At 44.0% G+C, this 27,763-nt stretch overlaps 1 protein-coding gene across 1 annotated transcript in view; it reads right to left on the reverse strand.

The window, feature by feature from the left end:
• Nucleotides 1-27,763, reverse strand: part of HNRNPR (heterogeneous nuclear ribonucleoprotein R) — a 1,454,575-nt gene that overhangs the window by 153,164 nt on the left and 1,273,648 nt on the right. Inside the window, exon 13 of the mRNA XM_044060074.1 lies at nucleotides 26,979-27,128. Within this exon, the coding sequence (XP_043916009.1) occupies nucleotides 26,979-27,128 (150 nt within the window). The remainder of the gene's footprint in view (nucleotides 1-26,978; nucleotides 27,129-27,763) is intronic.

The raw sequence follows: 27,763 nt of genomic DNA on the forward strand, positions 1-27,763 counted from the left end.
CAACGGGGTACATCATGGTCTGGTCCTACACAAGTGACGCAGTAAGAATGTAAGTCTATGTGTGGTATTTGCTTTCCACAGGCTTGACAATTGTTAACTTTTTCCGACATTGGTTAGAGCAAGAAAAAAGTATCCTCAACTGGGTACTTTGCTTTAGAAGACTTCAATTCGGAAACAAAAACTCGGGTAGCGACCAACTGGCACCCGTGCGAACTGCTTCGGGCTCCTCTGCAAGAAAGACTGATGTAATGGCGCTGGCTGCCTGATTTTATACCACTGATGACCGCACAACAGTCCTGGAGCCACAGCAACTGATGCAGAAATACTAAACCTCTGGTATTCGGGCCGACTGAGGGCTACCCCTGGTAGGATAACCCAAGTGTGATGACTGCAACAATGAAACAATAAGAACATCTGGTTGAGTCTAGACAGGTTTAGTACTGGACACCATGTACTTTCTTTTCTTGGTATCAAAAAGAGTCTGGGGTAAAATCTCCTTCCTTGCAAATGTGATACTGGTTCCACTGAGCCCTGAGTGCACGGTAACTGTGTGTCAATGCCTCAGATTTTTGGTTTAGTGGAATGTCTGAGAAGCCTGAGAGAACCAAGGGGTGTTTGAATCGGAGCTTGTAACCCTTTGAAATAGTGTTTTAACACCCACTAGTCTGTAGTAAAGAGGGTCCAATTTCTGTGGAACATTGATAGTCTCTCCCCTAGTCTGGGAGGGTAGGGTATAGGGAGTACCATGATGGAATCATGGCTATTCTCTGCTAGGGGCCTGTGGGCATGAACTCTCTGGCCTAATGGGTTCTGAATGCCATTGCTTGGGCTATTAGTGCTGTCTCTGGCTCCTTTCCCTACGCAGCTTTCTTTGCCTTGCCTTAGACTGGGATGGAAAGAACCAATACCTGGTAGGACAGTTTTTGTTGAAACGAGGAGGGTGGACTTGAAGAAAGTCCTTAACAGTTTGCATGGACGTGGCCTTATCTTCCATTTTCTTGAGTACAGCTTCAGCCCTGAGACCAAAGAGGTGGTCTTTAACCAAAGGGGCATCCAGAAGGCTGGATATGACATGGCCTATAAGAGACTGCTCTCTCAGCCAGACATGTCTTTTCCATGACGGAACCTGTAGCTGCAGACCTACTGGAAACTTCCACAGCATCATAACCACAGTGCAGGGAATGTTTGGCTACCTGAAAACAGGAATTACAAAGGTCAAATAAATCGCTGGAGAGACCCTTGTTTTCCATGCCCATCAATTTCTGCTTCAACTGATCCAGAATAGTTTATTGGTAATTAATCATGTGACACTAGAAGTTCAAAAGCCTGCATGGCTAGGGTGGCAGATGTGTAAAGCTTTCTGCCAAATACATCTGCGGCCCTACTTTCCTTGTCAATAGGCATGGGGTCACAACCACAGGATCTGCCACAGGGTTCTTTGAGAGATGCTTGTGTAACTAGAACCCTACAAAACCTGTTGGGCTTTCTAGGGGCAGGAGGCAGGGAATCTTGCTTTAAACATGAGTCCTGGAACACATCTACCACCTCTAAGACATAAGGTATGACTAGGGCTTTGTGTTCAGGGAGGTTAAGAAATTTCTTAAATCTTTTCTCCGAGGATAGTCTTCAGCTTTCCACTTGAAGGGCTCCCTCAAGCTGTGCAGAGTTTCCTCAAAGGAAATATCCTCAGCAGGGGAGGCAGCTGCAGGATTCTCCTGAGTCCACAAAGGAGGCAACGGAAACACCCTCTTCAAAGGAAGAACCCTCCTGGTCAAAGTCATCATCAGAGTCAAAGGAATCAGAAAAATCTTCTGGAGAGGTCTCTTTTTCGTTTACCAAGGGAGATCTCAGGGGAGGCTATCTGGATCTAACCAGAGAGATTAGATTTTCAGCCAATCACTCAGGATCCTGTTGGTATGCCTGGAAATGGAAGATGGTAGGCCTAGGCTGAGGCTAGGTGAGCGCTACCTTTCTGCGAGTGGCTTTGGGTTTTGGTCTCAAGCTGATCTCCAGTCCAGAACAGACAAATTCCTGCAGGCAAAAGGCTGTTGCGATGTCCTGGTGACAAAGGAACGGTCGGAAGTCGGACCCACATAACTGCCCTAGATTCAACCGTCCTACAGCATGAAAAGAAGTTGAGGGACCAGAAGGCATATCTGACTTTGAATGGGTCTTGATAGAGGCCTACAAGAGAGCCTTGCCTTCTTCAGTGATAAGCCTATGGGGAATGCCAGACGAGTGTTTTTCCCATCTCTTTTCTGACTAGAAATGTCTACTTCAACTTGACCAGCAGACACCAGAGGAGGAGTGTCCTCATGACTCACTAAGATGCCTAGCTAGAATATTGTCCATATGCCTGCTACTACAGCAAGCACAAAGAGAGTTGGGTACATCATGTTCTGACCTCAAACAAGTCACACAAAAATAGTGAAAGTCCTGGTGTGGTATTTGTTTGCCACAGCAGAGACAATTAATCTTCTCTGACATTAATCAGACTATACATAAAATGTTCCCCAGTAGGGTACTTGGACTTCCAGAGTCTTCTTTTCTCTGGTGTGAGCCAACCGAGGCACTGGCTGGCACTCTGCTTTAGGCTCCAACAGAAACAGCCGACTCCCCTTATAACCAAGCGCGATGTCAGATAGGACATCCACTGGCTCCAGGAGGATGGAAACCATTCTCCAGTAGTTGGGCCAACCAAGGGATTCCACGGCCAGAAAACCTATAAGTTATGACTGAAACAGTCAAACAAAAAGAACATACAATGTCCCATTTTCAATCTACTTGTCTAGGAATTTCCAACAACTATAGCAAAAACAGAGGTTTCTTACAAATACAGGGCCTACAGCAAGTCTTACATGGACTGCCTCAAATTTGTCACTACATTCAGTCTCACTTCAACTCCATTACTTATGAACCTACTTCATATCTAAAAGTCTAATGGTTATAGAAACATGCACCAGGGATATATACCTCCTCTTAAACAGAATGGTTTGGAGTGCAGGTACATATCAAAGGATACTACTACTGTGGAACAGACTTCTCATCCACAAAGTTCATCCATATCCCTATTTAAACAATTTATACTAAATGACAGGATGGAGGAAATTTACCCCACAACTGACTTCTATTCACCTAATGGACAAAAGCAGTGCTGAAACACCCCACCTTACAGTAAGGTCCTCTAATGTAATGGTCTGACTCTAAAAATTCAATACTTTATACAAATGAAAATTTAAACTTATGGCAAAAGTAGTTAAGACACCGACAGGATAACACAGCTAGGCAACAAACGGATAGCATGACCAGCCTTAAAATGTCCAACCAGGGATGATAGCTTAGTATTCACCTATGAACCTAGAAGCAAACTGCATTAGGAATAGAGAATTCATTTTGGAAAATGTGCAAGTCAAAGAACTACATAATTATGCATCTTGCAGTTCAACCCTTGTTATCACTTCCACCCCTCCCCCAAAAGAAGTTTATTAAAGGTGAGTAGAGTGTGTATACATACTCTACTTGTGTTTTAATAATGACGCGATATGGAAAAGATGGAGGACTCTGCAAGGAAGATTATGCAATCATTAGGGAAGCTTAACTGAGAGGGATATGACTGAGCAATAATCTGGTTCTGGGTTGTAAGTCCCTCAGTTTCTACTTGCAAGTGGTTGGTCCCTAAAAGAGACAGTTCTCCGGAGTCACCTCTGCATAGAGGAATTGTATGCCCAACTGCCTTAAATGGTTGGGAAATGGAAACAAAATATGTCAGGTGGAACTAAAAGTACAAAATGGCGCAAATGGAAACAAACAAGGAAATGTGCCGTATATAGTTGGCCGATATCAAAGCTAGCAAGTCAAAAAAGGAAATGGAGCTTTTTCCCCCTTATTTTTTACTTATATTTGTTGACCGGGAGTGTCCGACTGGACGTAGGTCCATTTTCAGCGGAGGCCCGAGGAGAAAAGCTCCACAGTTAAAATAGACAGTAGTTACATTGGATTACATAGTTAACAATTTACATAGCAATTACTTACAACATATTTACAGATGAAGAACATAGTACATCAGTAGACAACTATAATCTTTATCTGCGAAGTACATAACAGACATTAACAAATGTTAAAATAAGAAGTTCCTGCTGTATAATAAGTACTAGGTTTATGAGCATCTGAGCTTGCTATAATCAAGGTAGTTAGTGGAGTGGAAAGAAAGGTAGTGGTTGGATGGGGTGGGTGATATTAGAGTGGGAGTTGAAAGGGCATAGCCAGCATGTTTTTAGGTGCACTTTTAGTAAAGTTTTGAAGTGTATGCATGATGGTACGGAGGCAATTATGGGTGGGAGGGAGTTCCATAATTTGGCTATGGTGCAAGAGAATAGTGCTTCACCAGCAGAGTTATTGGCTTTAGTGATCTGCAAGTGATTTTTGTTGCTGGATCTTAGTGGTCTGGTGGTGCGATATGGTTGGAGTAGATTCTGGAGGGATGGGACATTTAGTGGATGGTTTACTAGTTTGTGGGCGAGTGAGAGTTGACACCATTGAAGGAGGTGAGGGAGTTCAAGCCAGCCCAGTTCAGCAAGTGAGACACAGTGGTGACTACTGTAGGATGCCCCTGTGGTGAATTTGGCAATTTTGTTGTAGCAGATCTCTAGCTTGTTTAGATCGCACTGCCTTAGTTTGGTATATATTGGAGAGGCATAAAGTAGGGTGGAGATAAGGTGGGAATTTGCTATTGAAATCTTTGCTGCTTTGGTGAGAAGATACTTATTTCTGAATAACGCTCCTAGTTTTTTATGGACTTTTTTATGGTCATGGATATGTGAATGTCAAATTTTAGTTTATTGCCTATTTCCACTCCTAGCAATTTGGTGTGTTCAGTTGGGTACATAGTGGTGTTGTCTTTTGCTGTGATGTTAAAGTGAGAGTTGCTTTGAGTATGTTTGGTGGGTTGGAAGATGAGTAGTTTAGTTTTGTTTGGGTTGAGTATTAATTGAGCATCGGATAACCAAGTTTCAACAGAGGAAAAGGCTTCCTGTGTGATTTTTTGCAGTTTGGGTAGGGACTGGGCTGAGAAGATGATGGTCGAGTCATCTGCGTATTGTATGAGTGTGCCATGTGTGGTGGCAGAGGCTAGATTATTTGTGAAAACAGAAGAGTAGGGGTCCAAGGATGGATCCTTGGGGAACCCCTATGGAGACAGGTAGTTGGGGAGATATGTCATTCTGCCATACAATGGATTGTTGGCGGTCAGACAGGTAACTCTGAAACCAGTTGGCGACCGATTGTGAGAAGGATAGGTTATTGAGGACAGAGATAAGCTGTTTGTGTGGGACCATGTCAAATGCTTTACATAGGTCTAGGAAAGTAGCAGAGGAGAGAGAGCCATTGTTTGTATGCTGAAGGATAGTGTTAGTAGAGTAAGGCAGTGGTGGTGCTATGGTTTGGTCGGAAACCATGCTGAGTATTGAAAAAGGTGGTTAGTAAGGAAGTAGTCAGACCTGAGAGTGTATGCATCTCTCTAGTATTTTGGAGTGTGGAGAGAGAATAGCTATGGGGCGGTAATTGGTTAGTTCTGTGGAGGGTCCGCCGTGTAGAGGGGAATTATATGTGATGCTTTCCACAGTGTGGGAACATAACTTTGACAGAGATTGGTTAATCAAGATGGATACTGGGTAGGCCAGAGCATCAGCTGCGATTTGTAGGTATTCACTTGGGAGGTTGTCTGCTGCTAATTTGGTGGGTTTAAGTTTGGAGTTTATGTTGGAGGTAGATACAGGAGAAAAAGAGAAGGCGGTGGGGAGATTAGTAGTTGAAGGTGTGGGTTGGAGGGGAGGGTGGTTGTGTTGTTTAGCTAGTGATAGCATGGTTTGTGTGAAGTGTGTGTTGAATGAGGTAGCAATATTTTCTGAGGAGTGAAGGATGTTAGGAGGAGGGGTACTGACTTTACCTGGGTGGAGGATGGAGTTTATGGAGGACCAGAATTGTTTGGGGCTGTGTTCAGAGGAGTCTAGGGCAGACTGGTAGTATTGGAATTTGTCCTGTTTTATTAGCTTTTTGACTATTGCGTAGTTCTAGGAATTTATATCTAGTTGAGGGGGTCTTGGTTTTACGCCAGTGCTCTTAGACTTTATCCCTGTTTTTCATTTCTGACTTAGTGGTTTTCTGTAGTCATGGGGAGGGTTGTGCTTTGATTCTGGAAAGTCTTATGGGGGCATGGTAATTAAGGATGCTCAGGAAGGTAGTATTAAAAAATGCAACTACGTCATCAAGACTGAGGCACTTTAGAGGATGCCAGTTACATTCTTTGAGGGATGAGATGAATGTGAGTGGGTTAAAGTTTATTTTTTTTCGTATCTGACGGTAGACGACAGGTTTAGCTTGGTATAGGTATTTTTTCAGTAGGAATGTTGGGGAGTGATCACTGAGGCCATTTGATAAGCAGCCTGTTATATACAACTGGGGGCTCTTACTGACTAGTATCCAATCCAGGGTAGTGTGCTTGCTGGAGTTTTTATTTATCCTGGTTGGCGACTGGACTAGTTGGATGAAGCCATGAAAGTTTACATGATGGGTTGGACGGTTGCCAGAACAGGACTGCCAGTCAATATTGAAATCGCCTAAAATGATAGTTTCTTGGGGGAGATGGTGGGTAGACCAGCTGAGGAGGTTTTCTAGTGGAGGGATGTTTTGGCCAGGTCGGAAGTAGCATCCAATTATGTTGATGGTTTTGTTTTGGTTTATTTTGAGGTTGGTATAAAATTTCTTCATTGCCCATTTGTGGAGCTGATTATTTTTAAGATCTGGATGTTTAGATGCTGTTTAAACATTATAGCTACACTGCCTCCTTTCTTGTTTAGCCGGTCTACTCTTAGTATGCCATAACCTGTAGGGAGTATTTGCTCACTGGAATTGTGAGGTTTTAGCCAGGTTTCTGTCAGGATGACTATATCTGGGGAGTACACGTCTATGGTGGCATGGAGTTCATGGACTTTGTTGGATATACTTCTAATATTTAGGCTTAGTAGAATGAAGTCATTTGGCTTTCTATTGTCTGTAATATGGGAGAAGTTGTGGTTTCTAGTCTGATTATGAGGATTGGGGTTGGAGACTGTAGGGCCAGGATTGGGGTGGATATCTCCACTTAGGGCTGGTTTTGATATGCATGAGGTTATTAGTTTTCTCAGTTTCTGAATTTGTTTGTTTATAAGGGAAACTTTATGATTGTGCTATTTGGGTAATAGGTATGGTGGGAGGGTTACTATGTTAGGTTGTAGGGATGCTTTATGTTTGAGTAATATAGTTGGTAGAATATGTGGGGGGTGCATAGGGATGGTTCTTGAGTTGGTGGGAGGGGAGTTGAGTGAGGGTGAGACATGAGTGGTGGTGTCAGTAGTAGTACAGTGGTAGTGGTTGAGTGCGGGAATGATAGAGCTTTGGTATGATGTAAGATATGCAAGGAGAGTGCATGCAGTGAGCATAGGTAAGGTATGCATGTACATGTTAGCTGAGGAGGTGTGATAGTGGGAAGATGGAGGACGTAGTGTTGGGTTAGCGCTGTGGTTGGCTACTGGAAAGATGGGAGGGGTTTGTGAGTAATAAAGGTGGGACCATTGGGGGTGGGAGGAAACAGGGGGCAGGGTAGGGAGCGAAGCGGGTAGAGACCCTGTTAGTTGCTCTTATGCGGGGGCTGGAAACAATTAGGTAACAGAGTTAATTGATGAATTAACATATGATAGTGACAAGGGTGAAAGTAGTTTTAAAAAATGGTGCCTGCCACAGGTAATATTTATTAACTTTGGGATTGTCTTAAGGTAATAAACAGGGAAGGGAAGGGGAGAACAAGGGTGTGAGCAGGCAGTTCTTTGTACTGCTGCTAATGAGCCAAAGCAAAGACAAGTTAGTGTTCAAATATTCAATGGCTTAAAATGAAAAAAGCAATAAAGGGACGTGCACAAAGGGCATGACCTGAAAATTAGATTACCACCCCTTTGTTACAGTAGTTGCCAAAACACTTCATTTAATGCAGTACTGGAAACTTTACCTTTATAAGATGATAGATTAAAGCAGTTCAAAAGACATTGCAAGCAATGCAAGCTCTTGCTTTAAAAATACAAGAAAAAGGTGCTAAAGGAAAATATGTACAGCACTAAGGAGAAAGGAATGGGGTTTATAAAGGGACAGCTGTTAAGGAAACCCTTCTGCAATTTTTGATGCTGAAAATAAATTACATTGAAACAGGCTTTCAGCAAACCTGGAGTTGCCAATTTCTCCACTGTGGAGTTAGTATATAAAAAAAACTTGGAGGTGTGCATGTGTGGGGGTTCCTCTCATACCATGCCAGCTGCAAAAAAGCATTCTTTCATGTTAGTTCAAAAGGGCTTACAGCTAATTTAATTTACAGCTAATTTGTTTTACAGTATGGGAGTTAAAATATTGTTCGTAGACTCTTCACTAACCCCTTTTAGTAACTCCCAAATTTTAGAGTTAACACATCTGAATCTGCAGGAAAAACAAACCACCATACCAAGAGTAGAAGACAAATGCTTTAGGACTGCCTCAGTGGCAATATTAATAAGCATGTTTTTTCCATTTACCAGGTGAAGGCTGTATACCACAACACTGCAAGTAGTGGGTGATTTTTCGAATTAAGAAATGTAGAGCCGTATCACACTTATAATTCAGATGCTAAGAGTAGATCAATTTTGCAGTACTGATCCCTTGGGTAATACTGCCATGTAGAAGCCTTCATCCTGCCCCACTGTGTCTTTTCATCATCCATACTGATGGAAGCCCAATGGCGGACGTTCAAGTATCAGGTTATAACAAGGACGTTCATCTGCACCATCTTCAGATCTTTTTTGGAGGCGACTAGCAATCTGATGCCGGAGAACAGCAAAACTCTTTCAGCTGTCAGTAAAACGTTCAAGTAACTGTATGTAGAAAGTGTAGGGACTTAAAAATAAGGGATACCCATCTGATGTGTTTACTTTATCCTCCCTCTTCCCAGCATGGAAGAGTTGAGGAGAGACCAGCAGACCAAGTAGTAGTAGGTGGGAGTTTGTATTTTAACAATAATCTACAATTATGTTGTCACAACTGTACTATGTTCTTTGCAGTCAGTGTTGCAGTAATATTCCCAGAAGCTACTAGTTGGGGGGCAGATAGTCTGTTGGTCCCCTGGGAGATCAGGTTTTATAGAACAGGAGTTGTAAATCATGGCCTAACCCTGGAGGTATTGGCTAAATAGTAGTGTACAGTAAAGTTGTAGACAGATGTCCAAGTGGCAGCTGCACTGTCTGGTGGAGTGTGCTCGGACATAGCTTGGTAATGACTTACCACGATGAGCATAGCAGAAGATAATGCAGTTGGCTATCCATTTACAGAGAGTCTGTTTGCAGATAGGTCTACCTTATTTTCCTTTTGCAAACACCACCAGTAATTCATCCGCTCTGTTAATATCCGATCTGAAGTGTATGACCAGGAAATATAAAATTTGTTGTGTCTTACTCTTTAGGTTAAGGAAGAACATTGGAAATGAACAGGTTCATTCAAGGAGAGCTCCGACATTACTCTGGGCATAAAAGACCAATTAGTTTTAAGGATAAACCTTGTCCCTGTGAAAACACAAGGAAGAGTTCCTTGCACATCATGGCATGCATCTCTGAGACCCAACTGGCTGAAAAGTTAGCTATGTGCAGCGTGACTTTACCAACATCTTTAGGGGAGGAAATGCTGCTGCTGCTTCAAAGGGTGGAAAAGTAAGAGTCTCCAAAAACAGTTTAAATCCCAGGTATGGACAGGGTTTTTCCTACCAGGGCTGAAGGTGTATAACCCCTTTCGGAAAATGTTTCAAGTGTGAGTGGTAGTAAATAGGGAAAGAGCAAGAAAGACTAGTAGAGACAGCTGTGTGGACCTTAATGCTGGAGTAGGAGAGTCCTTGGTTAAATAACCTTGGCAGGTACTGTAGTACATTTACATCTGCCCGTGATGGGTTATGCACCACTGGGAAAACCTTTTCCATTTAAGTATGATTTTCTTGTGGTAGATGATCTAGCCTTTCTCAGTACATACAGCCCTTCTGAAAAATAGGCTGCATTATACGGGGTCAAAAAAAAAAGGTTTACCAAGCTGTTACCCTGTCTTCAGGTAAGGCTGAACAACCCCCTTTAGATGAGTATGTCTACCACTTGTGGTATGATGAGAAATCTTCCCTTGCTCAGGGCCTACAGAAAGGAGAACAAGTGGTGTCTTGGACAGAAAAGGGCTTTGAGAATCATGCTCAGCCTAACCTCAACTTTACCAGAACCCTTGGGTTATCAGGCTAAAGGGTGAGAAAAGAAAAAGCCCTGTCCAAAAAGCGTCCATTCTCCATATCACTGCCTGTTGGGTTCTTGAACAAACCCTTCAAAGTTGCCAGTTGTGGTGGTCAGCAAACAGGTCGATTCTGGGGGGTACCAAAAACAGCATGGTCCAGTATAATCTTCCTTTTTGGTATCTATTCATAGAGGTCCAGGACATTCCTGCTTAAGAAGTCTGCCAGGGTGTAGGATGTTATCAGAGAAAGTACAGTTGTGTACACTTAACCATAAATGTAGATGATAGAGTGCACTCACTGCTGCAGTCATCACATTTGGGTTATCTGCTTGCAGCAGCCTTCAGTTGGCCTGATTAACCAGGTCTTGGGTCCTGCGTCAGTTGCTGTCTCCTCTTCCGTGACTTCAGGTCGTCAGGGGTATAAAACATGCAGCAGACGCCATTACATCAGTTTTTCTTGCCCAAGATGTCAGATGCCCCCTTAATGGGAAGCAATAAAACATATACATATATATACATACATATATCTATATATCTATATCTATATATCTATATCTATATATCTATATGTATATATATATATATATATATATATATATATATATATATATATATATATATATGTATATATGCTAGAAGTCTAAACCTCAACATGCACTCTCTCTAGGCACTCCTAAAAATGGAGAACATCGATATCTGTGCAGTAATTGAAACCTGGTTCAAGGCTCCAAAGAGCACCCCTGCAATACCAGGCTACAACTCTTACCACACTTTTCAGCCACCAAACCAGGACCGAAACACTAAAGGTGGAGGAGTGTCAATATTCACACCACCAGGCTAGTTGCCCAACATAATGCATCTGAAATTCTCCAGGTACAACACTAGGTAAGACTGAAATCAAATTGTAGCTTGCTACAGATCCCCCACCATACCCCAAGACTCTCACTACACCTTTCTAAACATACTGGAAAATATTAAGATCGAACCAAACACCCTAATACTGGGTGATTTTAACTACCCTGCCATTAACTGGGAAAACTACTCATGTACCAACACCTTTGCCCAACGGTTCTTGGAATTCATAAATTCCAACACCCTGGATCAACTAATCCATAGTCCCACCAGGGGCTCCAATATCCTAGACCTGGTCATTACCAACATGGGAAATCAATGCTCCACACCTATGATCACCTACTCAGTCAGGTCTGACCATAAGTTAATCACCCTTAACATCCACATCCCACCCCCACCCCCCAGTAAGGAAACCTCCATAAAAAAACTTCTCCAAAGCCAACTTCATGCAACTCAAGTCAGAAGTGACAAACATCATGACACCCATGCAGACAGGAACTGAAAGTTCAACTGTTGAATCCTACACTACAGGCAATGTACAAGCACATCCACTCATGCATGAATCATGACATCCCAAATAGAACCAAGATGCTCTCATCCAAAAAAAGGAAGCCAATCTGGAAGTCCCCTGCCATAAACAAACTTTACAACAAAAGGAAGAAACTGTTGCAGAAAAGAGGAAAATCCTAGGATGCAAAAAACTCCCTTACCAGCCACAGTAAGAAACTGAGATCCCTCAAAATCCTCCAAAGTTAGTTACGAAAATAAAATTGCCAAAGACAACCACAAGGCATTCTATAAGTATGTCAAGAATCTAAATGGCAATGCTCAGATCTGCTCTGAGCTAAAACAGAATGGCATTAAATATACTGATCCCAAGGATATTGCCAATATCCTGGCAGATCGATTCAGTGCCAACTTCACCCCCCTCTCACCTCCTAAATGGCCCATCTCAATACCGGAGGATTGACAAATTCTGGCCACACAGGTAAAAAAACGCATCCTCCAAAGCTAAGAATACAGCACCCATGGGACCAGATGACATCCTGGGCTGTGTACTACATGAACTACAATATGAACTGGCAAATCACCTAAGTGTTATGTTTAATCATAGCCTCACCTCAGGTTTCGTGCCCACTGAGTGGCACAGAGCTACAGTTATTCCACTCCACAAGGGTGGATCCACCTTGGATCCCGGAAACTATCGTCCCGTCAGACTGACAAGCCTCATCTGCAAGGCCATGGAGCACATTATCATGGAACTTATAAACAAAGACATTGGCAACCTTCAAACACTGGACCCCACCCAGTTTGGGTTTGTGAACGGCCGATCTTGTCTCCTGAACCTGATTGATTTCTTCAAATCAATCTCCAGATTAATGGACAAGGGTAAGGCAGTCCACACAGCCTATCTAGACCTTGCCAAGGCCTTTGACACCATCCCCCAACTCTGGAATCATAGATAAACTTACTATGCTGAGCATTAATCCCTACGTCACCAAATGGGTTGCTAACTGGCTTACTGATAGAACCCACACTGTAAAGGTAGCAGACTACAAATCCAGCGCCAGACAAGTGACAAGTGGAGTACCTCTGGGTTCAGTCCTCAGACTGCTCTTGTTTGGCATCTACTTCTCTGAAGTACAGGCCAACACTAAGGGACTCTGGCTAACAAAGTTCGCAGATGACTGCAAACTGGGAGCCATTATTGAATCCCCAAATTATGTGGATACTCTACAAAAGGGCCTTAAAGAAACAGATGCTTGGTGCCAGAGAAATGGGCTCAAGCTCAATGCCAAGAAATGTAGTTATGCCCTTTGGAGAAAAAAACATGTATCCGTGAATTACCACATAGGTGGCAGTACACTCAACACTGAAAGTGATGAGACTTAGGGACACAGGTGGACAATGGTCTCACCTTCGATAACATCGCCACAAGTCAGGAAATCCTTCTACATGGCACATCTCATCACGAAGGGCTTTTCATCCAGGAAAAAGGTGGTCATTGTCCCATGGCACTCATCCCTCATTAGACCCATTATAGAATACAACGCTCCGTTTGGTATGCACCGCTCAAGACATCTGCAACTGGAAAGGCCGCAGAAATACCTCACTAAAAGAATCAAATGCCTAAAGCAGATGTCTTATGCTGACCGCCTTAAACTCCAGCTATACTCTGTCGCATATAGTCTAGTCAGAGGCGATTTCTGCTCAACATACAAGACCCTGTCAAACCCAGAGCTGTTGGACATGCTACACTTAAAGAAATCCCAATCCCTCAGAGCCACAGGCTCCAGGGATCTAAACCTTGTCATCACAATAAACAAAACATGCTGGAGGGATAGGTTCCTGACCCACAGACTCCCCAGACTCTGGAATAGATTTGCCCATACATGTCATGCAGAGTGCCTCTTTGGCCCTCTTCAAAAAGAACCTTGATGATTGGATGGGAGAAAGGAAATTCACCCCGGGATCAGGTCAGTCGCTCTGCTAGACAGGGGGTCCAGGGAAGTAAATAGTGTGGGAAGAAATAGCTAGGGAATTGTTATGGCTAGGCTTGTATAGGCCCTAGGGCTAATAGCCTAGTACCAACCTATGAACCAATAAACATATATACAAGGATAGACCTCCAAGAAAAAAGCAAATACACCAAAAAGCTTTTAAGCATAGTAAAGGAGAGTGGAGGTATAGCCAAAAAAGTCAGGGGGCTGGAGGGAGGGTAACCAGGAGTGCAACAGTGAATACACTATCTACATTTATGGTAAGTGTAAACAACTGTACTATGTTCTTCGTGTTTCACTGTTGCAGTCATCACATTTGGGTAGATTCACAAACCTAAGGATTGGAGGAGGAATTTAGACAGCATTAGGACCAGCTATCAGACTCTGCAAGACTGCAGTGGCAAAGCCCCTCTGGATTCAGAGAAAATTGGCAAATAGTAATGCTTGGTGAAGGTATGTACAGAACTCCAGGTAGCAGCTTCTAGGATGTCCCTGGTAAGGTTCTGAGAAAGGCTGTAGAGGTAGATGCAGCCCTGGTTGAAAGGGGTCTGATCCCCTGTGGGACTGATTTTCCATGGTGCTTATAGCAGAAATGAATGCAAAGGCCTATCCATTTAGAAATGGTTTGCTTTGAAATAGCCTTCCCCTTTGTCCCTGCAACAAATACCACCAGCAGTTGTTCAGATTTCCTTTGAGGTTTAGTCCTGTCCAAGTAAAATCTAAGTTGTCTGTGCACATCTAAGGAGTGCAGCATCCGTTCCCCTTTGTTCTGTGGATTAGGAAAGAAAGTTGGCAAATGCATGGACTGATTGAGAGCCACACTGGATACCACCTTGGGCATGCAGGAGGGATTGTTTCTGAGGGACACCCTGTCCGCATGAAAGATGATGAAAGGCTCCACTGCCATACCAGCCTGTAATTCAGATACCCTTCTTGTTGAAGTAATCGCTAAAAGGAAGGCTGTTTTCCAAGAAAGGAATTTTAAAACTGCACTAGCAGCTGGCTCGAAAGGAGGAAGAGTGAGTTTCTCCAATACAAAGTTAAGATCCCAAGCTGGAGTTGGTGCTCTCCTGCGTGGTCTTAAAATTTTGGCCCCTCTGAGGAACTGCCTGAGCAGTGGATGAGAGAAGAGGGGAGGTTCTGTGTTATGAGCTGAAATGGCTGAGGAGTGAATTTTGATGGAGGAAAAAAGAAAGGCCCTTGTGAAGCATAGCAGTTAAGTATTGTAAAAATCTGAGGTAAGTTGAGCACTGCTGTGCTCATCCATTGATACTGGTTCCAGGCACAAAATCTTTTCCATTTTTCAGCATAAAATTTTCTAGTACTAGGCCTCCTTGCCAGTAAAATGATACCCACCACTGGTTTACTGAGGGATGGTAAAGGAGAGATTAGGTAATTAGCCAGGATGCTAGGTTCAGGGTTTGAAGCTGAGGGTGCATAATCTGGTTCTCCTGTGAGACAACAGGGTAGGGGTCAGAGGCAGATGCCATAGGCTGGTACTAGGCAATCGGCCCTAGGGCCTATACAAGCCTAGCCATAACAATTCCTTGGCTAATTCTTCCCACACTATTTCCCTGGACCCCTGTCTAGCAGGGAGACTGATGTGATCCCCAGGGTGAATTTCCTTTCTACCATCCAATCATCAAGGTTCCTTTTGAAGAGAACCAAAGAGGCGCTCTTGCTTGACATGTATGGGCAGTCTATTCCAATGGCTGGGGAGTCTCTTGGTCAGGAACTTATCCCTCCAGCATGTTTTGTTTATTGCGATGACAAGATTTAGATGCCTGGAGCGTGTAGCTCTGAGGGATTGGAATTTCTTTAAGTGTAGCATGTCCAACAGCTCTGGGTTTGATATGACCTTGTATGTTAAGCAGAGATCGCCTCGGAGTAGACGATATGTGACAAGAGTATAGCTGGAGTTTTTTTTAAGGCGGTCAGCATAGGGCATCTGCTTTAGGCCGGTGATTCATTTAGTGAGGTATTTCTGTGGCCTTTCCAGTTGTTGCAGATGTCTTGAGAGTTACATACCAAATGGGGCGTTGTATTCTATAATGGGTCTGAGGGATGAATACAGTGGGACAATGACCTCCTTTTTTCTGGATGAAAAGCCCTTAGTGATGAGGTGTGCCACACAGAAGGATTTCCTGACTATTGTGGCGATGTGGTTACTGAAGGTGAGACCACTGTCCACCTGTGTCCATAAGTCTCTCTTCGCACTTTTGGTGTTTAGTGTACTGCCACCTATGTGATAATTCATGGGTACATGTTTTTTCCCCAAAGGGGATAACTATACATTTCTTGGCATTAAGCTTGAGCCCATGGCTCTGGCACCAAGAATCTGTTTCTGTAAGGCCCTTTTGTAGAGTATCCACATCATTTGGGGATTCAATAATGGCTCCCAGTTTGCAGTCATCTGCAAACTTTGTTAGCCAGAGTCCCTTAGTGTTGGCCTGTACTTCAGAGAAGTAGAAGCCAAATGAGAGGTCCCAAGAATGAACCCTGAGGTACTCCACTTGTCTGGAGCTGGATTTGGAGTCAGCTAATTTTACAATGTGGGTTCTGTCAGTAAGCCAGTTGGCAACCCATCGAGTGACGTAGGGATTAATGCCTAGCTTAGTAAGTTTATCTACAATTTCAGAGTGGGGGATGGTGTCAAAGGCCTTGGCGAGGTCCAGTTAGGCTGTATGGACTGCCTTACCCTCGTCCACGGTTCTGGAGACTGATTCGAAGAAGTCAATAAGGTTCAGGAGACAAGATCGGCCCTTCACAAACCCAAACTGGGTGGGGTCCAGTGTTTTAAGGTTGCAATCTGTTTATAAGTTCCATGATAATACGTTCCATGACCTTGCACAGCAAGCTCGTCAGACTGATGGGACGGTAGCTCCCGGGATCCAAGGTGGTCACAGACAACCCTTCTTCTCCCAACAAATTCCAACACATGTGAGAGATGCAACCATATAGCCAAACTGGTGCCTAAGCTCTCTCAACTCAGTAATGGCGTAACCAGTCAGCAGGAGAAGAAAACCATACTCACTACAATTCCAGTCTCACAATAACCTACCACGACAGCAAACCAAACACAAACACACAAAAACATACCCTGAGGCTCTAAATAAAAATCTGCCTAAGCAGCAGAGACCTCCAAAGCAGACACCCAAGCAACCGCTACCCCAAAACAAAACACAAGCAACACATAGCTCGCAAAGCCAGTGTGCCGAACAGTCACAGCCCTTAAGACTAAACAACACACCTGATACACTTGTAATAGGTGACTATCGTCAGGCACACTGACATCCCGCTCACCTGGCTGAACAAGAAGGTCACGGTGAGCTGCCTGTCGGGTGCTAGGATCCGCCACATAACAAAAGCACTCAGGTCACTCCAAGGCAAGTACAAATATGACTCAGTCATTGTCCATGCTGGTGTGAATGACCCGAGACGTACCTTCCTGGACTACATGGAGAGACAGAGGAGCTCTCTGAGCATGTGGCCCAGGCCGGTATGTCCCTGACCTTGAGTAGCATCTTACCCTCACCAAGAATGATGCCACAATATGAAGACAAGATGATCAATTTCAACAATTGGCTAAAGTATTGGTGCCATTCAAAGGGGATCCAATGCCTGTCAGCCTGGGATGACATGCTTGACAAGCCATGATGCTTCGTTAGGGACGGCTTGCACCTGTCACCCCTGGGCTTTCGGATATTGGCAAAGGCTCTTGCTACCCCCATAGTGCCTTTTTTTAGACAAGGCTTAAAAGACAAACCCACCTCCATAGGTATCACAAGGGATAAGAAACTAAGAGTAATGCTACTCAGCGCCAGAAGTCTAAACCTCAAGATGCACGCACTCAAAACTCTCCTTAGCATGGAGAACATCGACATCTGTGCAGTAACAGAAACCTGGTTCAAGGCTCCCGAGAGCACCCCAGCACTACCAGGTTATTCCTCATACCATGCTTTTTGGCCCCAAAACTTGGACCGAACCACAAAAGGAGGGGGAGTATTAATATTCGTCAAAGATACCTACACCTCCAGGTTGGAGGCACAGCATGAAGCATCAGAGACTATCCATGTGCAACTAACAGTGGGTAAAACTGCCTTCCAGTTTATAGCCTGCTACAAACCACCCTCCCAAACCCAAGAACCCCACTCGGTCTTCCTGAGAACACTGGAAAATATGAAGGTCTCTCCAAACACCATTATATTGGGCAACTTCAACTACCCAAACATAGACTGGGAGCATTACTCTAGCTCCAACACCCTAGCCGAAAGGTTCCTAGAATTTATAAACTCAAATGCTATGGAACAACTTGTTACCACTCCCACAAGAGGGGGAAACATACTGGACCTGATCATCACCAACATGGGGACTCTATGCTCCAGACCAGAAGTGTATCCCTCACTGGTAAGATCAGACCATAAACTAATCTCACTGGATATTCACATCCCGACCCCACCCCTGCCCAGAAAACCACAGTGAAAAACTTCTCTAAAGCAAATTTCACACTCCTCAAAACCGAGGTGGAATCCTTCAAAGCCCCCAGGCCTGTGGAAAATACGGCCCAGACCGCAGAATCCTTTATAAACGCATTCTATGAACACCTTCAGGAATGCATGGATCATGCAATCCCAAATAAAACCAAGACCCAATCCTCCAAAGGCAGACGTCCTATCTGGTGGACCCCAGGCATAAACAAACTATACAATAGGAGGAGGAAGCTACTACACGATAGAGCAAAATCCCAAAAAGGGAAGGCATCTCTGATCAGTATTGGGGAAAAAACTACAGGCACTCATAAAATCATCTAAGGCCAGCTTAGAGAGAAAAATTGCACAGGGCACTAAGGATAATCACAAGGCTTTCTTTAGTTATGTTAGGAACCTGGGTGGGAATTCCCAGATATGCTCAGAATTAGTCCAAAATGACAAAAAATACAACGAACCCACAGACATTGCCAACATCCTAGCTGACAGGTTCAGCGCAAACTTCCCCCCCATCCCCATCAAAAGGGCAAATATCTATCCCAGCAGAGTGCTTGCCCCCCCTGACATCTCAGATGCTCAGGTAAGAGCCGCCCTCTCCAAAGCAAAAAACACAGCATCAATGGGACCAGACGGTGTCCCAGGCTGCGTCCTACATGAACTCCAAGAAGAGCTAAACAAAACATAAAACTACTGTTCAATCTCAGCCTTACTACAGGATATGTACCCAAAGAGTGGCGTACAGCAACAGTGGTCCCTCTCCACAAAGGTGGTGCCTCAACAGATCCTGGGAACTATTGCCCCATAAGCCTGACTAGCTTGGTCTGCAAAGCTATGGAAAGGATCATCATGGACCTTATAAATAAAGATATTGGGGACCTACAGACACTGGATCCTACCCAGTTTGGCTTTAAGGGCAGATCCTGCCTCTTAAACCTGGTCGATTTCTTTGAAACAGTCACCAAGGCCATTGACTAGGGGAAGGTGGTCCACACAGCCTACCTGGACCTCGCAAAAGCCTTCGATACAATACCCTACTCGGGCATTATAGATAAGCTCACCAGCTTAAATATAAACCCCCCTGTCACTAGATGGATTGCAAACTGGCTCAAGGACAGAACCCACATGGTTAGAATTGCTGGAGCCATGTCAGATTCCAAACCAGTTACATGTGACGTCCCACAAGGCTCAGTCCTGGGACCTCTCTTGTTCGGTATATATTTCTCGGAGGTACAGGCCAACACGGAAGGACTGTGGCTGACCAAGTTCGCAGATGACTGCAAACTGGGCGCCATAATCGACTCTCCAGCCGACACAAACATCCTCCAAAAGGGCCTCATAGAAACAGACAACTGGTGCCAGAGCCATGGCCTCAAGCTAAACGCCAAAAAGTGTATAGTCATCCCCTTCAGCAAAAACAAAGTGCCCACAAATTACCACATAGGTGGTAATCCATTAAGTACAGAAGTAATTAGGGACCTGGGGACCCAAGCTGATAGCAATCTCTCATTTGACAACCACGTGGCCACAGTGGTTAGAAAAACATTTTATATAGCCCACCTAATCATGAAGGGATTCACATCTAGATCAGGGGAGGTCATTGTGCCTCTTTACTCATCAGGCCCATAATTGAGTACAATGCCCCTTTTGGGATGTACCTTACCAGACACCTGCAGCAACTGGAAAGACCCCAAAAGTACCTCACCAAGAGGATCAAAGGGCTCAAACAGATGCCATATGCTGCCCGGTTAAAGAAACTCTAGCTCTACTCAGTGGCATACTGCCTGCTCAGAGGCAATCTGTGCCTGACGTATGAAGCCATGTCCAACCCGGAATTAATGGACATGCTGCACCTCAGAAAATCCAAATCCCATCGAGCTACGCGCTTGAGAGACTTGAACCTCAGCACTGAAATAAATGAGACATGCTGGAGGGACAGATTCATAACCCAGAGGCTCCCTTCATTTGGAATAAAATCCCAGTCCAGGTTAGGCAGAGTCCCTCATTGACTCTCTTCAAGAGGAATCTTGATGAGTGGATGGGAGATCGTAGGTTTACCCCGGGTATCACTTCTGTGTCACTGTTAGACAGAGGCACAGTATACTAACCTCGAAAAAGGGCATAGCAAAATTAATTTAAAATGGGCGGTGAAAGCCAAACACACTCTGGCTAGGCTTATAAATGCCCTAGGGCAGATAGCCTAGTATGAACCTGACTGGGATGTGCAGATATGCTTCCTTTAAATCGAGTGTTGCCAACCAGGCATCTTTTCCTAGCATAGGAAGCAACTGGTGAAGAGTCAGCATCTTGAATCTTGGAATCACCAAAAAGGTGTTTAGAGTAGAAAGGTCCAGGATAGGACGCCATTAATTGTCTTTTCTGGGTACCAGGAAAAATCTCGAGTAGAAACCTTGTCCCTTTTCCTCTTCTGGTACAGTTTGAATAGTCTTTATGCTTAAAAGGGAGAGTACTTGCTTCTGAGCCTCTGCCCACTGATTTGGGGGTAGATCTGGCCAACCGGTTGAGTTGGTAACATGTAGAAGTGAGATCTGTATCCCTGGGACACTGTTTAAAACCCATTTGCCCTGGGTAATGAGCTCCTAGTTTTTTGCATGTAGGGCAATCTTTCCCCCCAAAGGGGCAGTGAGTTAAGAAGTGCTTGGAAGTTTTAAAATGAAGTAATTGAGACAGTTTACCATAGGGGGGGGAGTTTTACTACTCCCAAATTTGGAAGAGGCCCACCCCATTGCTTAGTCCTGTGCGTACCCTGGGACTGAAGCCTGAGTGTTCTGCTGGATCTGGGTTTGGACTGAGGCGGCCTGGAAGAGGCAGGCAAGGACCAATTCTTAGAAGGCAATGCCTACTAAATCTTGGAAGTTGTACTTGTAAGAAATCTAACAGTTCGCATAGATTTAGCTTTCTCCTCCATCTTTTTAAGAACTACTTCTGCCTTATGGCGAAACAGGCTGTCCTGATTTAAGGGAGCATCCAGTAATTTAGCTTTAACATGATCTGGCAAGGATAGCTCCTTAAGCCAAGCATGCCTTTTAAGTACAGACCCAGTGACAGCAGCCTTGCAAAACGCCTCGTGAATCAAAACCACATTGCAAAGTATGTTTTCCAACTTGTTCAGCAGAATGCATTAAATGCTGTAAATCCTTATTTTCAGCACAATCAGGAATCAACATCATTTTCTGTTTAAGCAATCCAATAATATGCTGCTGATACTTTAACATATGAAACTGGCAGTTTAATGCTCTAATGGCCAAAGATGCAGAAGTGTACATCTTACCCAATCTATCCAGCACCCTGGAGTCTCTATCAGAGGGGGTAGGATTTTTGGCAGTAGTAGCTTTAATCCCCTTGGGACCCTGTGAAATCGTCTCAGGATCCGCAGTAGGATTTTTGAAAAGGAACTTGAGTGTCAGGAGCCCTGTAATATCTATCAGGTTTTCTGCGAGCAGGAGGTAGACAGTCAGGGGCCAAACTAGATTCCGAAAAGGCATAATCAACAATGTCTAGTACAGGAGGGATAGCTAAAGGCCTGTGCTGGGGCAGGAGTAAGAAATCCCTAAACCTCTTTTTAGAATCAGAGAAATCCTGACTTCCCCAAAGAAAAGGCTCCCTAAGAGTATGCAAGGTTTCACCAAAAGAGAAATCCTCCGGGGGGGGGGGGGGGGGGGGATGGGCAGAGGGAATAGAGTTCTCAGCATCAGAATCCTCACAGGTAAAGGTAAATCCTGGTTCATCAGAGGAAACAAATTTCAGAATCCTGGTCAGAAGTATCATAAGCAAACTCGGTTCTAGGTGTCAGAGGGGGAAAGTTGGTTTCCCCTGATTAAAGTAATAAGGTCTTCAGCCAGTCATTTGTTTTTTTAGGCATAGAGGCCTGACCATGCGGTCTGGGCATCTGTTTTCTAGGCATGGCTCAAGTTTTAGGCCTTGAAGATGGCGTTGGTTTAATATGCAAGCCAGTAGGCCTGAATACACCCTCAGAAGCCGGTGCTTGGACCCATCCAAGGTAGACATCCGCAGGGTCCACAACTGAAACATCTTGCGGCATACCAGGCTCCGAATGGGTCTCAGTAGAGACCTTCAAATCTGAAGTAGCGGGTATCAGGGGCTGCGAAAGCACCTCATTGAGTACTGGCGACTGGCTTAGAAGCATCATCGGCAGCTTTGGACCTAAGCAGTCCGTCTCTGCGTTTTTTCGGAATGTCAGCAGTCGGATGGCTTACCAAAGACGTATCTGGATAATTGAACAGAGCACCAAAATATTTAGAAGCGAAAATATACAGACTGATAGTTCATGGTTTAAATAAGGCACGAAACAGACAGTGAGGTATGTCGTAGTCTGGGCCTAGGCAAGGAATAGTATGAATGAAAATCTTTGAGAGGTATTTGCTTTCCACAAGAAATGCAATTATTTACTTTTACTGACATTGGTTTAGAGCAAGAAAAAGTTTCCCCAACAGGGTACTTAGCTTTTAGTTGAAGACTTTGGTTCTGAAACTCTAAAACAAAAATTTCAGGAGTCGGCTGAATGGCACTTGCGAATTGCTTCTGCTACCGCACGGCAAGAAAGACTGATGTAATGGCGTCGGCTGCATGTTTTATACCCCTGATGACCTGACGTCACAGAAGAGACAGCAACCGACACAGGACCCAAGACTGTTAATCAGGCCGACTGAGGGCTACTACAAGCAGATAACCCAAATGTGATGACTGCAACAGTGAAACACTAAGAACATCTGCAATTGCTGTGCCAAGGGCTAAATCTTTACAGCTAGACTGTAAAGGGGGCAATGGTGAGTTCCCCCCTTGTTTGTCGATGTACCACACAAATGCAATGTTGCTGTCCAAATCAGCAGTGCGCCCCTGGATTGGTAATTTTTAAAGGCTATCATGGCTAGGAAGTCTGTCAACAACTCCTTTGGTGAATGTGGAATCTTTTTAAATTCTGGGGTCCAGACATAGCCGGCCTTAGGCATAGGCCAACTAGGTGGCTGCCTATGGCACCACTCTAGCAGGAGTGCTTTTCCAGTAATCTGGATGGTGTAGGTAGACTAGGATGGGGGTACCAGGTGGTGTGGGGGAGAAGCTTTGAAGACCTTTTGTCTAAGGCACCAGTTGATCAAAGGCCAGTCCTGAGTCTTGACACCTTTACACCTTCAAGAGGCCCAAGAGTGGTTTCCATGCTACCGTGAAGCTGTCTGTGGTGATGGCCTCATCTGGTAGGGAAAGCACACTGCACCCTAGACTCACCCTGATGGTCTCTCTCCACCGAATCCACCAAAGAGATCTTCTTTTGTGACAGGACAGAAGGATCACTTGAGTTTCCAGGAATTTGCAGTAGTGTCCAACAGCATTTCAGGAACCACTAAAGTTTCCTTGTGTGTAATTTTCCTAAGAGGGTAAGGATGCATAATGTCATGAACCCTAAGGCCCTTAAATACTTCCTTGCTTTGACAGTCTGCTTTGGCTGTAGCCTGAGCATGTAATCTGTCATGAAGACTACCTTGTTCTGAAGCTTGAAAGCTTTCTGCTGCACTAAATCTATCAATGTGCCAGAAAAAGAATTCATGTCTGGGGTGAAGCTGGGATTTGTGCAGATTGAGGGTACGCCACACTATGAAAGCAGTCCATGGTGGCCTTTATATCTGTTTGAGGTTCCAAGATAGTTTTAACCCTGGATGAGAACCAGGTAGGGGTAAATGTGTAATCCCAGTGTTCTGCAATGTGCTATAAATGGAACTAGACATCTGATAAATACTCTAGGTGTAGTAGATAAACCAAATGTTAAAGCACAGAAAGGGCAGTGAAACCCTGCTGCCATGAACTGAATGCATCTTTTGCTATAGGAACATGGAAATATGTATTCAGGTCTAGTGTAACCTTACAAGCTCTTTGAAAGATCACTGACAGCAATTTCTGTAGGATTAGCATCTTGACTTTGGGAATGTTTAGGAACTTGTTTAACTTGTAGAGGTCTAAAACAGACTAAAACTGCGCTCCCAAATACATTCGTTTCTTGGGACTGGGAAAATTCATGAATAGAAGCCTGTTGCCTCCTTGCCCCTGGAGCAACAGTTCTTGCACGATTTGGGGGGGGGGGGGCTTCTTGGTCCTTGGTGGCTTTATGTCTAGGAAAGGAGGCTTCTCTCGGAATTGGATTAAATAACCTTTTTTTATGATGCTTGGCACCCACAAGTGTGAGGTGACGAGATTCCACTGGTGCATTAAGAAGAGTATTCCTCCTAGCAGAACAGAAAAAATAGGGTACGGGGGGGGGGGGGGCTGTGGATAATCACAGTTGTTCCCTTTGTGGGGGGAGAACTTTTGGGGCTTCCAGGCCTCAGACACTGTGCTGGTCGCAGTCTTCTGGACTGTCTTGGTCTTTTAGATCTGGAAAACCTCCCCTTATCCTGCCTACGTGGAAAAGGCAAAGATTTTGAAGGATAATTTCTATTATACCTAGGAGTTTGGGACATATAAAATTCCTTTACAGTTTCTCTTTCTTATCCAATCTTTCAAAAACTTTTGCTGCAGGAGGACCAAAAAGGAATTCTTTATCGAATGGGGTGTCCAAGAGTTCAGCCTCTACTTGGTAAGAAAGTGGCTGCGTCCTAAGCAAAACTTACCTCCTGATGACAGAGCCAGTAGCTCCCGCTCTACATGAAGCATCTAAAGAGTCGTAACCACACTTCTTTGATTGTCTGGAAACTTGCGGTGGTGCTTTAGAGGTCTCCGTTGCGTCTTTTAATAGGGGATTTATCTGCAATGCTCTCTGCTTTCTTAATGTGTTGTTGCAAGTATTAAGCATTTAAACATGTGGACTGACAGTTAAGAACATTCACAGACAGGGTTGAAGAAATATAGGTCTTCTTTCCAAATGTGTCCAGTAGTCTGCTTTCCCTGTCATTAAGTAGGGGATGTCAAGTAGCAGGCTCAGGTGTGCGCTTAGTGGCTTCAGTAGACACTACTGGGTCCACTTGAGAGTTTCTTTAGAGGTGTTTATGAGAGTCAAGTACTTTGTAGCAATAGTCAGGCTTCCTAGGGGCAGGGTGGAGAGAGTATGGGGGAACACACACATCCTTGAAGACATCATATAACACTGTGTTGACTGCAGGAATAGCTAGTGGTCTGGGAAATGGCAGGCTTAAAAGCTGCCTGTAATAAGTTCGAGAGAATTTCTTATACTTCATAAAATGAAGGATTTGCAGCGACAGAGTATCACCAAAGGCTAGGTCTTGGGGGAGAGGCCATGGAAACAGCATCAATCTAGTCAGTCAAGACAGGACTGAGGAGAGAGGTTTCAGAATAAGAGAATTCATCCTCATTCTTACATCCTTAAGATTCAGACTCTTCTAGAAAGGCAACCTCTCTAGGTCTTTTACTGGGACAGGCTGTAGGGGTAGATGGAGGGGCTTGGCTGGTCTCCTTGGACTTCATGAAAGCCATGAATTCCTGGGCAATTTTTTGTAAATCCTGATACTCTACCTGGATAGTAGCAGCAAAGGACTGTTGAGTAACTTGATGCACACTGGCTGTTTGTTTTGGTTTAGGCATCCATTTAGTAAAAGGCAGACTTGGTCCTCAGTTGGATGACTGGGGTATCGGTCCTGGTAGGAGCAGTGTGCTCCTGCATTACTGTGGAAGAAGACCCTTCATCCTCAGTAACCAATGTCTGGATGTTGGAAGCCAAGGCCTGAAGAACAACCTCAGACCCAACCATCTAAGGAGATGGAGAAAGTAAAGTTACGTGGCCTGTCATTGTGCCCCCCAAGGGATCACGCCAGTGGGCACAGGACCGGATATCACTAGAACTGGGGGATGCAAAAGCATCACCAGAGTCAGTCAACTTAGTCACAGACCATGGAGGATCACCACTGTCTGCTGAATCCTTAGGCTATTTATCTTTCCTTTTCTTTGGTAAAGTAGCAGCTGAGGCTCAGGTGGGCTAGATTGGGACCAGGGACTCCATGTCTGCTGCTAGTACTTTGGCCCTACACTCAAGAGTTTTAGCTGTAAACTTAGTACAGTCCTGACACTTAAAAATGCCAAGCTGAAGCCTCAAGCAAGAGACAAAAGGAATGAAAGCTTTTAAGCTCCATTTCCTTTCCATACTTCAAGCAGTAATTAACTTAATTCCCCTACAGGGTACTAATCATTTGTTGAAAACTCTGGAGGTAATTAACTGGCCAACGGACTGCGAGGGTTAAACAAACGTACAAGTGCACTGAACTGCAAGCTAGAAAGAACTGTAGATGGTGCAGACTGACGCCCCTCTTATACCCTAATGTCTAAACATCGGCCATCAGTCATAAATTGGCTATGGATGAGGAAATGAATCTGGAAATTGGGCCAGTTGCGGACTTCTGCATGGTAGGAAGATCCAAGGATCAGTTCTGCAACACTGACTACAAAGAACATTAATGCTCAGGTTTGAAGAACTATGTTGTGGGGAGCAAAAAACTACAGATTATTCAGCAGATAGTGAGTCAAGAAAGTTAAAATGGACCAACTGCTTTTTAACTGCTGTCTGCATACAGCTACTCTAATTTCTCTGTAATTGTTAAAACCCAATGGACAAGACAAAATTCAAGAGTAACATGGTAGCATTTGCAAGTGATGTGCTTGGTCACGTAGTAAGCTGCTATGAGATGGAGGAATCAAATAGGTCAGCATGATGCATCTTACAGACTTAACTTACTTGATGTCTGTCACTTCTGAATTTTCTGAACGTTCATTTTCTGCAATACACTCGAACTAGAGCACTTTCACAAGCATATTTAAATTACTTCACATAATGGAAATTAATCTGAATTACCTTGACTGCAGCATCTCTGTCCTCAAAGTGAACAAATGCATAATCCTTAAGCTTCTTCACTCTTTCAAGCTTTCCAAATTTTGAAAATGTTTTTTCAAGGATGTCTTCAGTTACACTAGAAGCAAGGTTCCGTACAAACAGTACTTTCACCTGTTAAAAGTAAAAGTATTTATCAACCCTCTGCTAAATTAGTATGACAACACCTTACCCTCACCTAAACTTGCTTGACATCTAGCAAGAATGTGACTTAGTATGGTTGAAGTCAACACATCTGCACTAGCAAATGTGAAATGTCACACCCCAAACAGCCTACCACACATCCTTTGATTTCTGAGCATTTTCTGAAAAAAATCAAGTTAAAAACATGTAAATCTGAATGGTAAAAGCTATTAAGAAGGAGCATACAGCAATATTTTCAGCAAAACAGACAATGTGTGCACACTGTCACTGTAAAGAAGTCATCAATACCATAATGAAGAAACTGTCCAGAATAATTATCTTAAATTTCACACCTTCCATACCTTGGAATCTACAACCAACACAGTGTCAAAAACAATTTGTTCAATTTGCAGACTGTTATAGGATTGCAACAATTTCATTTCAGGTTGCTTGTCTACTGGAATAATTACAAAAATATGACAATTATGCCAGAGTGCGTAATTAACAGTGCACGTAACACTCAACATCTTTCAAACTGCAGAAATTATAGTGCAAGCATTAACAATGTTATGCGATAGTGTGCAAGTCAACTGGCTTTGGAAATAATGTACATGAGAAGATAATGC

Source organism: Protopterus annectens, chromosome 1.part2, assembly GCF_019279795.1.
Source record: "Protopterus annectens isolate FY-2018-M chromosome 1.part2, PAN1.0, whole genome shotgun sequence".
Lineage (NCBI taxonomy): Eukaryota > Metazoa > Chordata > Ceratodontiformes > Protopteridae > Protopterus > Protopterus annectens.